The 14,996-nt window shown below is 40.6% G+C and overlaps 1 protein-coding gene across 3 annotated transcripts in view; it reads right to left on the bottom strand.

Annotated features, from left to right (window-relative positions):
* Positions 1–14,996, bottom strand: part of LOC140483867 (acylamino-acid-releasing enzyme-like) — a 60,836-nt gene that overhangs the window by 2,970 nt on the left and 42,870 nt on the right. For all 3 annotated transcript variants that reach the window (XM_072582645.1, XM_072582646.1, XM_072582647.1), the window contains 4 exons: positions 13,500–13,588; positions 10,961–11,151; positions 6,331–6,433; positions 4,228–4,334 (listed from right to left, as the gene is read on the bottom strand). In XM_072582645.1, coding sequence (XP_072438746.1) covers positions 4,228–4,334; positions 6,331–6,433; positions 10,961–11,151; positions 13,500–13,588 — 490 coding nt within the window. The remainder of the gene's footprint in view (positions 1–4,227; positions 4,335–6,330; positions 6,434–10,960; positions 11,152–13,499; positions 13,589–14,996) is intronic.

Below are 14,996 nucleotides of genomic sequence, written 5' to 3'. Positions count from 1 at the left end.
TGGGTGTTCTTGTACACCAGTCAATGAAGGTAAGCATGCAGGTGCAGCAGGTAGTGAAGAAGGCTAATAGCATGCTGGCCTTCATAACAAGAGGGATTGAGTACAGAAGCAAAGAGGGTCTTCTGCATCTGTACAGGGCCCTGGAGTACTGTGTGCAGTTCTGGTCTCCAAATTTGAGGAAAGACATTCTGGCTCTTGAGGGAGTGCAGCATAGGTTCATGAGGTCAATTCCTGGAATGGCGGGATTACCTAACGCTGAAAGACTGGAGCGACTGGGCTTGTATATCCTTGAGTTTAGAAGACTGAGAGGGGATCTGATTGAGACATATAAGATTATTAAAGGATTGGGCACTCTGGAGGCAGGAAACATGTTTCCGCTGATGGGTGAGTGCCAAACCAGAGGACACAGCTTAAAAATATGGGGTAGACCATTTAGGACAGAGATGAGGAGAAACTTCTTCACTCAGAGAGTGGTGGCTGTGTGGAATGCTCTGTCCCAGAGGGCAGAGGGCAGTGGAGGCCCAGTCTCTGGATTCATTTAAGAAAGAGTTGGATAGAGCACTCAAGGATTGTGGAATCAAGGGTTATGGAGATAAGGTAGGAACAGGATACTGATTAAGGATGATCAGCCATGATCATATTGAATGGTGGTGCAGGCTCGAAGGGCAGAATGGCCTACTCCTGCACCTATTGTCTATTGTCTATTGTCATTCATTATGCATTGGTTGTAGATTGAAGGTGTGACGATTTAGTGGTTAAAACACTGGAATTAAAATCCAGTGAGTTTTTCTTGGTGTCAGTTTGAATAGTACTCATTGCGAAAACCTCCAAATATAAAGATAATGTTGTGGTTGAATTGATAATATTCTTGGCTCTGAACCAAAATGTTAAGACTCAAGTCCCACTTCAGACGTGAACACAAAAATGATAGGGGAAGGGAGTGGCTTCGTGGTTAAAAATTGCTGGCCTAGAATTCCAGTAGTCCAGATTCATGCATTGGGAACATTGATTCAAATCCTACCATAGAAGCTGGTTGAATTTAAACTTAGGGCTGCTTTTCATGTTATTCAATAATTTGGTTTCATCATTTTCAAAAGAGTATAAACAACTGGAACTCCTTTGCTAACTTCGAGATGGTGAAATTTCCTCAGAGTAATATCTTCTATTTTTTCCAATGATAAATTGATAGCTGCAGCTTGATGACAATCTTTATTCATTAGAATCTAAAAAACATTTGAAACATGCGGTTGTTGCAAAACTAAGCACAATAATACTAAGTGGCTCAACCTGTATTCTTTCTCCACAGATGGCAAACACAATTAATGCAAATCCACAACACAAATACACAATTAGCACACTTGTCTGCACTACTGCAGAGAGGAAGTAAAGTCAGTGATTCATTTATAAGAGTGACTAAACTAATACATGCAATACCCTTATATAGTTATGCATGTTCAAAAGAGATTATAGCCGTTTTTTGACTCAACTAAATGTATTCCTTTCACGTTGATTAAACGGAGGAAATGAAAGCACTGAAAAAAAGGCAAAAAAAAAGAAAAAGCAAGCATATGTAAGTTTAAGGAAACTAAACTTAAACAAGGCTCTTGAGAAATATAACAAAAGCGGGAAAGACCTTTTAGAATTACAACAGCTAAAAAGGGCAATCAAATGTCTTTGGTAAATAGAATTAAGGAGAATCCCAAACCATTTTGTATCTATATTAAGAACAAGAGGGTAGCTAGAGAAAAGGTAGATCCACTCAAATTAGGCAATTTATGTTTGAAGCCAGAGGAACTGGATGAGGTTCTTAATGAGTACTTCATTTTTGGTATTCACCAAGGAGAAAGGCATGATGATGGTAAGATTAGGGAGGAATATGTTCACACATTGACATTAAGAGGGAGGTGATGTGCATCTTGAAAGGCATCAAGGTGGACAAGTCTCCAGGGCTTGACGGATTCGGAGGCAAGCGAAGAGATTGCTGATGCCTTGACTGAGATCTTTGTATCCTGTTTAGCCACAGGTGAGGTCCCAGAAGACTGGAGATTAACCAATGTTGTTCCTTTGTTTAAGAAAGGCAACAACGATAATCCAGAAAATCATAGGCTGGTGAGGAGGAAAATTACTTAAGAAGGTTCTTAGTGACAGGATTCACTCACAGCTGGAAAAGAATGGATTTATCAGGGTAGTTTTGTCCAGGAGTGGCTTTGTACAGGAGTTCTTGTCTCACAAATTTGACTTTTTTTTGGAGGAAATGACACAAATTATTGATGAAGGTAAGGGAATGGAAGCTGTCTACACAGACTTTACTAAAGCATTTGACAAGGTCTCTCATGGCAGACTGGTCCAGAAGATTAAGTGACCTGGGATCCATGGTGAATTAGTAAGTTGAAGACAAAATTGGTTTGGTCACAGAAGATACACTGGGGTGTTTTGCTGACTGGAGATCTGTGACCCATGGCGTTCTACAAGGATCAGTGCTAGGACTTCTGTTTTTTGTGTTCTGGATGAAAATATAGGTGGTTTGATTAGTACGTTTGCAGACACCACAAAAATTGAATATGTGTGTCGTGAGGGAACTTGTCAAAGTATGCAATAGGATTTAGATCAGTTTGAAATTTGGGGTGAGAAATGACAGACTGAGTTTAATCTGGACATGTGTGAAATGAGGCATTTTGGAAAGTCAAATGCAACAGAAACAGTATAGAGGACTTTTAGCAGCATTGATATACAGAGCTCCGCTGCAAGTCCACAGCTACCTATAAGTGGTAACACAAGTGGGTATAATGGTAAAGAAGGCACATGGTCTGCTTGTCTTCATTGTATGGGCTTCAACATAAATGTTGGCAACTGTATAAAACTTTAGTTAGGCTCCATTTGGAGTATTGTGTGCAGTTCTGGTCACCTCAGTTTTGGAAGGATGCGAAGGCTTTGCAGAGAGTAAAAAAGAGGTTTACCAGGGTATTGTCTGGATTGGAGTGTATTACTTATAAGGAGAGGTTGGGAAAACTTGGGTTATTTTCACTAGGGATTTGGAGGCTGAGGGGCGATGTGATAGAAGTATATAAAATTATGAGAGGCATGGATAGGGTGGATGGTTACAGAGGATTTTTTTCCCCAAAGTGGAAATGGTGAGAGAGGAAAATTTTGGAGATGTTGAGGCAAGACATTTTACAGTGCAGTACATGTCTGAAACACATTAACAGAGGAGATAGTAGGAGCAGATGTGATAACAACATTAAAAGGCATTTAGACAGACAGATGAACAGGCAGGGAAGAAAGAGATGTGGACCATGTGCAGGTAGAAGGGATTCCTTTAGAAAGGTGTCATGTTTGGCACAGGCATAGTTGGACCAAAGGCTCTGTTCTTATGCTGTACTGATCTATGTTCAATGATCCATTTTTCTGAATAATAGTGGGTGGCAAATGAAGGTCAAAAGCAAGAGAAGATTATAACTTAAAACAAGAAGAATTTAAAATGAAAGTCAATACGGTGTCAGTCAGACAGCTGGGGTAAAACTTCGGCTTCACTAGAGATGTAAAATGGACTGTGGCAGATTAGTTGTGGATTATACACTGGCCTGACAGTTCTCTTCATTGTCAATTCGAGTGAAGACAATCAACCAGGAGATAGGATTTGTGGCCAAGCCACCATTACCCATTTTATGGCTCTGACCCACAGTAAATTTTACAATCCTTCCCCTACCTCTGACCCTTTAGCTAGCTGGACCACAGTGTAGGGAAAGTTAACTATTGGAACAACTTCTAATTAGAGAGTTCTGTCTATTTAAAATTTAGTTCCTTTTCTAATATCTTACTGGAAGGTGCCATGCATTCATAGATAATGTAAACCACCAAATAGGGACTTAATATGGGAACTATTCATCAAATCATTTGTTACATGATGATTAATGGTGATTTTTTTTTTGTTAGACTTCTAAGCTTCTGACAATCGTCTCCATATTGGATTATTGAGTGCTTGAAAACACTAGTCAATGCACTCAAATGAATATGTGGCAAAGACCATTTGGTTTGTAGTCTTGGCAAGGGTTAATTTTCTGGAGAACATTCATGGACATCATAGCTCTGGATTTCATGACATAAATTGAACAGATCTTTAATATGAAGGTGAGTCTTTTATTGCCAGGTATAATCCCAGTTAACAGCTTCATGAGCCCATTGGATCATCACAACTCCCATTGTTCAACTTAGTAGTACAGAGCTTACCGCACAGGAACATCTCTGACTTTCAGTGCACGATACAACTCAAGGCCTTGCGATGGGTTAACCCGTTTGTCTTTTTCACCTAACAATATCAGAACTGGAGTTGTCACCTAAAAGACAAAAGTACTACACAGTTACTTACCTCAAAGGGATATGACACTCCATTTTGTAAAATTAGAGAGAGAAAATAAATTCCTGGGAATTAATACCTTTTAACATTAATTTTGGTCAAACTGAAAACTTAATGACTTCCTGTTTTCTCCTCAGCTGGTTCTTCAAGCCCTCAATGGTAGATATGCCACAGAAGTGGTAACAAAGTGATAAAGAGTATGATTTTATTTCAGTGGTTTAAGTTGGTTTTATTTCACAGTGAACATTTTCCTTTTCAGTCAAGTGCATATATGATGTTGCTTCAGGAGAAGTTGTGTGAAAAATCAACTGAACCTGATCCTGCTTAAAAAATGGACATGGCCAAATGGATATTTTAATGATGTCTGACACTCTGTAGAAGTAAACTGATAGAATGCTGTGATTTCCCAGATTTTAAAGGCGTCAAGGGGAATGGGAGAAAGTGCAAACATAGCACTGAGATACCGGATCAGCCATTATAGAAATATAGGAACAGGAGTAGACCATTCAACCCCTTGAGCCCGTTCAGCTATTCATGAAGATCATGGACCTTAATGAATGTATGGTCTGATTTGTGGCCTAACTCCATAAGCCTGCCTTGAGCCCATTTCCCTTGCTTAATAAATTTAAATATGAGACACAATTTTTTTTTAAACAATTGAATTAGTATTGACTGCCATTTGAGGGAGAGTGTTCCAAACCTACGCTATTTTATATTTGGAGAAGTGATTCCTAATATCCTGAATTACTTGATTTCTGTTTCAAATGTATGGAGTCAGGAAGGAAGGAAGAAATTCTCCAAAGTCTGCCGTTAGGCTGTAATCTCTCTCTTTCCCTCTTTTAACTGAAGTCTTTGGAAATCTGATAAAGTTTCCACACAGCAGTATTTTGACTATATTGTAAACAGTGAAAACTGTGGCCATTTTCCAAAGACCTGGAATCAGCTTGACTTCCATCCAAACTGAGGCTGGTTTGGGAAATCTTCTTTCAATCTTTGGCTATTAGCAATTTGATTTTTTTTCCAACAGGAAGCCTCAGTGGACCCTGAGAATTCCTAAAATCTTAAACAAAAACCGAAATTGCTGGTGAAACTCAGCAAGTCTGGCAATATCTGTGGGGAGACAACACAGTTAACATTTCAAGTCTGGTGATTCTTCATCATAAAATCTTATCCTTTGTTTACAAACCATCAACTACTAAGGTGTGCTTTTTCACCCTTTGTAAAATATTTTGAGTTCACGATGAAAGTTTTTTATTCTGGATAGCACTATCAAAAAGGAAACAATTGGTCATTTTGGTCAATGGTGCTTAAATTAAAACACTTATATTAATGGTGCAAGTCGTGAAGTAGTGGGGTTAGATTGCCAACACATTTGTTATGTTCCAATTATAACAATAGATACTGTCTTTGTTACACATCACCCACAGACTTCCATCTGTTTCATGCCAGTTATATGTTTAGAGCTACATTTAGCTTTCCCTTTAACTCAAGTGGCATTTGCACTAACTGACACACACACAAGACTGCAACATAATTTCACACTGTAACTATATTTAGAACATTCTGGAAAATACTGATTTCCAAATCTGGTTTCCTGATAAATTTACTTTCTGCTGTTTGTCATTTTACTATCAATCTAACAGCTAATAAATGCTTGCTTGCAGACTCTTGTTGGTATCAGTAAGTGTGACAGTGAAATGCCTTGAGGACATCCTGTTTTGGTCATTTATCCTGGATGGCCTCACTCTATTTAATATTAGGATAAGATCTGCAGCTGGAGGGTGTGTGGGATTCAGTTATAACAATAACTCTAGACCAAGTGAGATTGTGCACAATAGTACACCACCATGCCATAAGCTTAGAAATTCTACACATCAATTAAAACAAACTATCCTCAGTTCAGATGAGTCTTGCACCCAAGCTCTTCAGAAAAAAAAAACTCTTTTTAAATGCAGAAACAAAAATGTACTACGTACCCGAGCCGCATTTGTGATAGGTGATTTGCTCAACAGAGCTGTCAGTACAGAAGGAGTTGGCAATTGGTCCGGGACAAAATCAAAGCCAGCCTGCACCATGGTACTGTTGGGAGAAAATCATAGAACAAATCACACCATCAGATATTTAGCAGAACTTTTGTTTTGTTGATAGTTATAATCCCATGTGTTTTACACCAAGGTTTGCCTGTGTTTTTAAGATATGGGCATCGAGATTCAAGTCTATGGTGAGTAGGTCCTCTTTGCCCAAGAGGTAGTGAATGTTAGATAGGAAACCTTTCAATTTGCCCTCCCTCTGTGAATAAGGCCAGTACAGCCTCCATTAAGCATGCTCCTAACCCAATTTTATCCAAAATGGGAGTCAATTTAATATCTATATACTATAAGCTTGGTGTGTTTACTGTTGCTGTGCATGGTACCATTACACTATTGTGGGTTTTTGAATAGCCAGTACTCCCAAGTCCCAAAAGCTATTGAACTGATGGAAAAATGTTTGATGAAAAATTCATTCTGACCAACTTTTTAAAAACAGTATCAGAGAACTGTACGTTGCAGTATCGTAAAGTAATAAAGAAAAAACACTGAAATGCAATCAAATGACAATGATGGAATTGGTGAAAGTGCTGAAGACATTCACCCTAAGCAAATTAAAGTTATTGTAATAAAATGATTACAGACAACCACCGTCTCCGTGGAATCTTATACAACCAGTTCCTGCTGAATGCTTACTCAGCCAACACTTTTGTTTTAACTTTATTGATAAAATAGTGAAAAATATCAGCTGATGTTGAGAATTTCACTTCAGTGCTGTTGGCCACATATTTCTAGTTCTGTGGCTTCCACATGCAACTGACTTTTTCCTTAGCACTTCCATTCGTACTCTCAATGCTGATAGACCTTTTTCCTACCAGCTCCCATTCCCACCCTCTATTACCCCTTCTGCAGTCCCCTGCTTGTTGCCACTCCCAGAGGTGTTATCTGCACCTCTTCCGCCTACTTCCAGGTTTAATGACTTCAAGAAAGTGAGAGGCAGAGGTGAGATTAGTGGCCATCACTAAGAAGGTGGTGCTGGGGAAGCCGAAAGATCTGAAGGTGGATAAGTGACCTGGGTCAGATGAATTACGCCCTGAGTTCTGAGGGAGATAGCTGACAAGATTGTCAAGGCATTGGTTGTGATCTTCCAGGAATCACTGGAGTCAGGGAGGATCCCAGAAGACTGAAAAATGGCTAATGTAAACATCTTTTTCAGGATGACAGCTGGTCACTAATCAAGTTTCACAGGGGTCAGTGTTGGGATCACAACTACTCACATTATACATTAATGATCCGAATGAAGGAAGCCCATGCTCTCCGAGTGAATTTAGAAATGGTGCACATTGTTGCTAAATTTGCAGATTATACAAAGATAGGTAGAGGGATAGGTCGTGTACAGGAAGGCTGCAGAAGGACTGAGACAAACTAGGAGAGTGGGCAAAAAGTGGCAGCTGGAATATACTGTGGGAAAGTGTGACATTATACACTGTGGTAGGAAGAACAGAGGCAGAGATTAATTTCTAAATGGGGAAAAGCTTTGGAAATCTGAAGCACACAGGGATTGGGAGCCCTAGTTCAGGATTCTCTTAAAGTTAAGATGTAGGTTAAGTTGGCAATTAGGAAGGCAAATGAAATATTAGCATTCATTTCAAGATGGCTAGAATATAAGAGCAGGGATGCAATGTTCAGGCTGAATAAGGCTCTGATCAAACTGCATTCGGAATACTGAGCGGTTTTAGATCCTGTATCTAAAGTAAATGCTGACCTTGGAGAGGGTCCAGAAGAGGCTTGCAAGAACGACCCAAAGAATGAAGGGCTTGTCATATGATGAGGGGTTGAAGACTCTGGGTCTACATTCTTTGGAATTTAGAATGACGAGGGGGAAATCTCATTGAAATTTACAGAATACTGGGAGGCCTGGCTAGATTGGACATGGAGAAGATGTTTCCACTATTAGGAGAGACTAAGATCAGAAGGCAGAGCCTCAGATTGAAGGGACTATCCTTTAGAGCTGAGAGGAGGAGGAATTTCTTCAGAGAGTTGTAAATCTGTGGAACTCATTGCCCCAAAAGAAAGTGGAGGCCAAGTTATTATGCATCTTTAAGATTCTCTACCCCATAGATTGGTGGAGACTAGATCAGTGTAAATATTGAAAAAGAGGTAGATAGAATATCAAGGAGTTGAAGGCTATGAGGAGTTAGCACAAAAGAGAAGTTGGGGCCTGGGTCAAATCAGCCATGATCTTTCAAAATGGCAGACAGGCTTGAAGTAGACAGGCAGGAGGCTGGAAGAACACAGCAAGCCAGGCAGCATCAAGTGGTGTAGAAGTCAACGTTTCGGGTGTAACCCTTCTTCAGGACTGGGGGTGGGTGTCGGGGGCGGGGGAGAAGCTGAAGATAAAAGGTAAAAGCAGGGGCAGGGTGGTGAAGTGGGGATAGGTGAGGACAGGTAGAGGGTAGGATCTGGTTGGTCAATGGGAGGAATGAATCTGATTGGTGGCAGGAAGCAGTGGCAGGAAGGGGAAGGGGCTGGGAAGGGCGGCGGGGAATGGGGAGGGAGGTTATTTGAACTTGGACAACTCAATGCTGAGTCCTCCGGGCTGTAGGATGCCCAGACGGAAGTTAAGGTGCTGTTCCTCCAATAGGCCCTGTGGTTTGTTTTGGCATTGGAGGTTGTCAAGGATGGTAATGTCGGAAAGGGAGTGGGAAAGGAAATTAAAATGGGCAGTGACTGGGAGGTCCAGTCGGCTCCTACGGACCCAGCAGTGATCTCTCAGTGAGCCATTCCTTAAGTTTACATTCGATCGCCTCGATGTGAAGACAACCACACTGGGAGCACCTGATGCAGTAAACTAGGTTGGAAAAGAGGCAAGTAAATCTTGGTCTCACCTGGAAGGACTATTTGGGACCCTGAATGGAGCTAAGGGAGGTAGTGGACTAGAAGTTTTGCATTTTTTCTGGTTGCAGGGGAAAGTTCCTTGGGGTCCGGTGGTGGGGTGGAATGAACCAAGGACTGTCGGAGGGAAGGGTCCTTGCGGAATGCTGAGAGGGTGGGAAGGGGAAGATGTTCTTTGCGCAAGTGTTTGAGGATGATGTGTTTGAAGGGTAAGATTTTTAGGCAGCTTGATCCTGATATTTCTTATGTTCTTAGGTTAACATTTAGGGGTTTCTGGTCATCTCCAGTCATTGCCTCTGCTTGAAACTGAGAACAGTGCTCAATTACACTAACATGATATCTCCCTTTCCCACACCAACTATCTTTACGATCAGTGTTTTCAAAACAAATTCATGCAAAGTGGGTATTGTTTGCCCATCTTTAATTGCCCTTTACAGTGGTTCAAGAAGGCAGATCATCACCACATTCTACAGTATTACTGCAATGCAGTTTGAAATAGGGTTTCATGAATTTGACCCAGTGACAGCAAAATAACAGTGACATAATTCAAAGTCAGGATGGTGTATTTCTTGACGGGAACTTGCAGATGATACTTGCTCCCATGTATCTGCTGTCTTGTCTGGTGATAGAGGTCACCATTTGTCAGGTGCTGTCTAACAGGCCTTGGTGAATTGCTGCAAGGCATCTTATTCATTGTACATATTGCTGCCACTTGGCATTGGTGATGTAAAAGTGGCGGATGGGCTGTTCATCAAGCAGGCAGCTTTGACCTGAATGGTGGTCACCTTCTTGAGTGTTGTAGCTGCAAACGGAGAATACCCTGTCACACACTTGCTTTGTGAACGGAGAGATTTTGGGGAGTTAGAAACTCAAATATATGGGAGAAGTGAATTTTCTCACAATATTGGCCACACCGCACATAAAATTTAATCACATGGGCAACGGATCAAAAAGGTATCCCCTTCCCCAAAGTTGGAACGGTAAGAACCTGTGATGAACAGTTCCCCTCCCAAGTTTGCTGCTGATGGGCTCATAGCGAACCTAGCAAAAGCAAGTGCAGAGGAAAGCTGCCTGTGATTGGTGAGCAATGGTGAGTGCTGGTGGTGAGCAGGTCTCCTCAGGCCAAGCAGAATCAGAGGTAGGAGGGGCAGTACAAAGGAAACAGGGCCAGAAGCTTGAGTAAGTGGCTGGACAAAAAAGGAACTGTTGAAGGGCTGGTGGGAAGTGAAGCAAGCAAATACTGAGGCCTGGGAAGTGAGGGTTGGACGAAAGGTCTCTGCAGATGGGGGAGAATGCAAAGACGCTGAAGGGACGTGAATCTGCAAGGGAAGAATGATGGCGGAACAACAGGGATGGAGTGGGTGGGTGAGATAATATCCGGATTACTAGTCCAGTGGCATTACCACTACCCCAGTACTTTCCCCAACTGTGTTGTAACTCAAATCTTAGAACCAATTGAAAAAGACTTTTATCAGGCTGTATTCAGTTGAAATAAAATCTGGCTCCCACAGGAAAGAGAGCACACATGATCTCAGTTTGGCATCAGAATATTACTCATCATCAGAATAGGAATCTACAAAAGGATGTATTCTTTACACTGGCATGCATGGTTGCACACCCAATTACAAAATCTAATATATTATTTTAAAACATACTGATTCCAGGAACGAAAGTCTGCACTCACTGGTCAGGAATGTCTGTTGTCCCCAGCTTGGAAGCAAGATTAATGACAGGATTCCTTGTGGCAAAGGCCTTGTAGAAACCAGGATATTGGCTAATCAGATGACAGCCAATAAAGCCTCCATGAGAGCCACCAATCAGCAACACCTTCTGAGAATCCACAACCCCTTCTTTTAACAGATTTTCAGCAGCGTACTGAAATAAAAGTGAAGCTTTTGGAAATGCAGTACAAAAACAGACACCTTTCTGGACAATGTCCTAATCAACCCTTACTGTAATGCTCCCAACAAACCATGATTGATCTGCACTCCATTTCACAAATCAACTATTTGACAAGACAAGATTTTCTTTCTCCACCTTCCAAGCAAACTCCTTTAGCCAAGAGTTTCTTTTCTCAATTAATGCACTCTAATTCTTGTACCAAGCTGAAATTGTTGATGTGCAACGCAGTCATAAAAGATTTGGTTACAAGGGACAAACTTTTTATTTTGTGAATGACTAAGCTCTTTATGTAAATGTACAAGTAAGTCTTGAGCAAAGGCCAACATCAAGAAGTTTCATGCCAAATATACAGCCACAGCTGGTGCCAAGTGTTTTTCTTCTCTGCATTCCATATGTAGACATATCAATCTGGCATTCTTTAATGTCCTTATTTTTAAAGTCTAACAATCCCTGATCTGTGTCACTGCATGTCAATAATAGCAAAATGAAATTTTTCAAAGTAAAAAGCACAATGCACGTAATGTATCTCACTGAAATGCATTAAGTGTTGCAGACTTCCAGAGGTGATCAGTCCTTCTCCTCCAGATCTCACCATTATTCAATGTAAACCATGCTAGTAGGCAATTTAGTCATAAGAAACCCTGCTAGAAAACCCTACCATGTTAGCTGATAGTGGTCATGCACACATCCAACATAATTTGCCAGGGTTGGAGGATTTGAGCTGCAGGGAGAGGCTAAATAGGCTGGGGCTGTTTGCCCTAGAGCGTCAGAGGCTAACGGGTGACCTTATAGAGGTTTATAAAATCGTGATGGGCATGGATAGGATATAGAGACCAAGTCTTTTCCCTGGGGTGGGAGAGTCCAGAACGAGAGGGTATGTTTAGGCTGAGACGGGATAGATACAAAGGGACCTAAGGGACTTTTTCACACAGTGGGTGGTGTGTGTATGGAATGAGCTGCCAGAGGAAGTGGTGGAGGCTGGTACAATTACAACATTTAAAAGGCATTTGGATGGGTATATGAATAGGTAGGGTTTTTAGAGGGATATGGGCCAAGTACTGGCAAATGGGACCCAGATTAGGTTAGGATACCTGGTCGGCATAGACAAGTTGAGCTGAAGGGTCTGTTTCCATGCTGTACAGCTCTATGACTCTATATGTCATAGATAGTGGTCAGCCCATCCAGTGTTGACACACAGTATTGCCTGGCACAAGTATGAGATCATCTTGGTCTGTGTGGGTGAGATATGTGCTGTATAAGTATGATCATCCAGAAGGCTTTTTAATCAGTCATTCCTGGGTTTACGGGACACAAACTTATTTTATTTTCAGTACAATCACTGCAAAATGTTAGGAGCCAGAACGCTTGAATGTCACCTGACATTAGCCAATTAACGCAGACCAAGGATCAAACCTGAAGCCGCTAATCGAATTATTGGGTCATGATAGCATAGTGAGAATGCCCAGTTTTGATTTTGCTTGTTTGCATGCAAAAATTCTAGTTTGAACCATCACCAAGTTGTGGGAAAAAGTCAATGTAAGTTTCGCATGTCATAAGAAGTGGCACAACTGAAAATGCAAGCACTTGAGACTCAGTTAGTTCAACAACTCTATTAGTTCTGAAATGAACACTTGTAGGCTAAATGTTGAAGTCAACACAATAACAATATGTGACTTAGTTTTAAGTCCTCAGGATCAGCAACCACTCTGAGTCCAAGCATCTCTTCCAGCAATTTTTTTACAAGTACTCTGGAGGACTGACACACACAAGAATTAATTTTCGCACTTAATGAAGATTACAGAATGAAACATGTGGCACGTGCCACAGCACTCAAGCGCATTTGGTATTTATAACCATTACTCTTTTATACATAAACCTTGCAAATAAAATCTCATTTTTAAAATAGTTATACAGTCAACACCTAGCATTCCCGAAGTCATCTACTATTAGGAATGCCTGTGGAGGGAGAACAATGAATTATCAGTGATTCACTCATGTTTGAAAAGGAAAAGTCATACAATAAAGTGCTGCATTTTTTGAAAGAGACTGAAGAATGCTGATATGGTTTGCTACAATAACTTACAAACTAATAGTGTGCCTTGACTTTGTGCTTAGTCAACATCATAAAAATTTTCACTCTCCAGCATTTTACGGTTCTGAAGAGTCATACTGGACAAAACATTAATTTGTTTCTCTCTTCTAAGTTTCTACAGCATTTTCTGTTTTTGTTTCAAACATGGCTAATGTTAGATGAGCTGCAACCCTTCTGCAGTTCATTTTGCACCATCTTTTCTCATGTAATCTGTTGGCTAACTCCTAACCTGTACATCTTTTACATCTTGGATTCCTATGTTACCAGTCAGTGAGCGAATACTGTCTTGTCCAAAGCCACTGGATCCTCTGTAGTTCACTGCAACATACATAAAAACAATTCCGTCAGGGTAACACACTGGAATGAATCTGAGCTAATCATTTAAGATATCACAAAAGTTCCACAAGTAGACTGAATTTAAAAAAAGTGAGTTACAAGGGAGAGTCTTCCAACTGTTGGTTATAGGGTGGTAACCTTACACCACAATACTAGGATACCTATTGTTTTCTTACTCAGCCTCGATGCAGAGCAACTACTCAGCCTTGATGACCTTCATCTGAGTATATATCATTTTTTTTCCTTCAATTCACTGCTCTCCTTCTCTGTTCCTTCCACCCTCTTCAACCTATATTCATTTTGTCCCCAAAAAAACTTAAGTCATAACACTGTAAATGTAAAAGTATATTAAAAACATTTCAACTTTAAAGTTACAGAAGCAGGAACAAAATTCAACTTGTCTTCATATGGCATTTTTCATTCTTAGAGGCCTCAAAATTCGTAATATATTTATCCCATCAAGCTTATAACCGGAGGGCGAAACATGTCAGATAGAAAATGACAGGAAGGACAATAGAAACAAATGTTTCTCCATGAACCTAATGTTCACAATGTACACTCTAAGTCAAGCGTACAGCCCAAGAGCTTTGACAGATGCTCATCATTCACTGTACTATAACTGAAAGGCCTTGGAAAACAATCTCCACCTCCTTCAGCTTTTTACCAGGGCCTCTAATCAATTTCTCATCACATACACTCCCCCATATCTCATTCTAACTCAATTTCCCTCAAAACTGTCACTATCCTAGAATAAAACATTCATCCAAGTCAATAACAATTACATTTTCAGACTTCCAAATGCCAAACCTTTGGCTTTAGTTTACCATACAACTTTTGCAATCATTGATGTGCTAAATTACTGTCATATCTCCACTGCTGATGTGTTGATGCTAGTTAGACCTCAACCCACTCTCATTTGGTAATTCTCTTAGTACTATCATCTCTGCTTTCTCAATTCCCTGTAGTGCAGGCTTACACATAATCTAGACAGCAACCTATAAAGCCAACCATCACCATATCTGGCTGGATCATACTAAGTTTATACAATCTTACTTTCCTCACCACAACCATTCATTAATCTAAAATCATCCTGGGGAGGAAAGATAAACCCCAACTGCAATGTTCAGAGGCTTTGAAGCAAAAGAAAATGAACCAGGTTTCTTATGTGATTGTGCCGACGTGACCCTTTTGTGTGGTTACCAAATGAGGACATTGGAACAAAGGATTTTAGCGCAGGTCTAGGCCATTTGGCCCTTCAGGCCTTTAATGCATTCACCATTTCCTTCTGGTTATAGACTGGATTTAGCTGCATAGCACGCATGATCAAAGTAAACTACTATTGATCAACATTCTAACATGGGACCACATCCAAAATAAAACTAATTATTTT

This window comes from Chiloscyllium punctatum, chromosome 12 (genome assembly GCF_047496795.1).
Source record: "Chiloscyllium punctatum isolate Juve2018m chromosome 12, sChiPun1.3, whole genome shotgun sequence".
In the NCBI taxonomy this organism is placed as follows: domain Eukaryota; kingdom Metazoa; phylum Chordata; class Chondrichthyes; order Orectolobiformes; family Hemiscylliidae; genus Chiloscyllium; species Chiloscyllium punctatum.
Note: the sequence above shows the minus strand (reverse complement) of the source record. Positions and strands in the feature narration are given on the sequence as shown.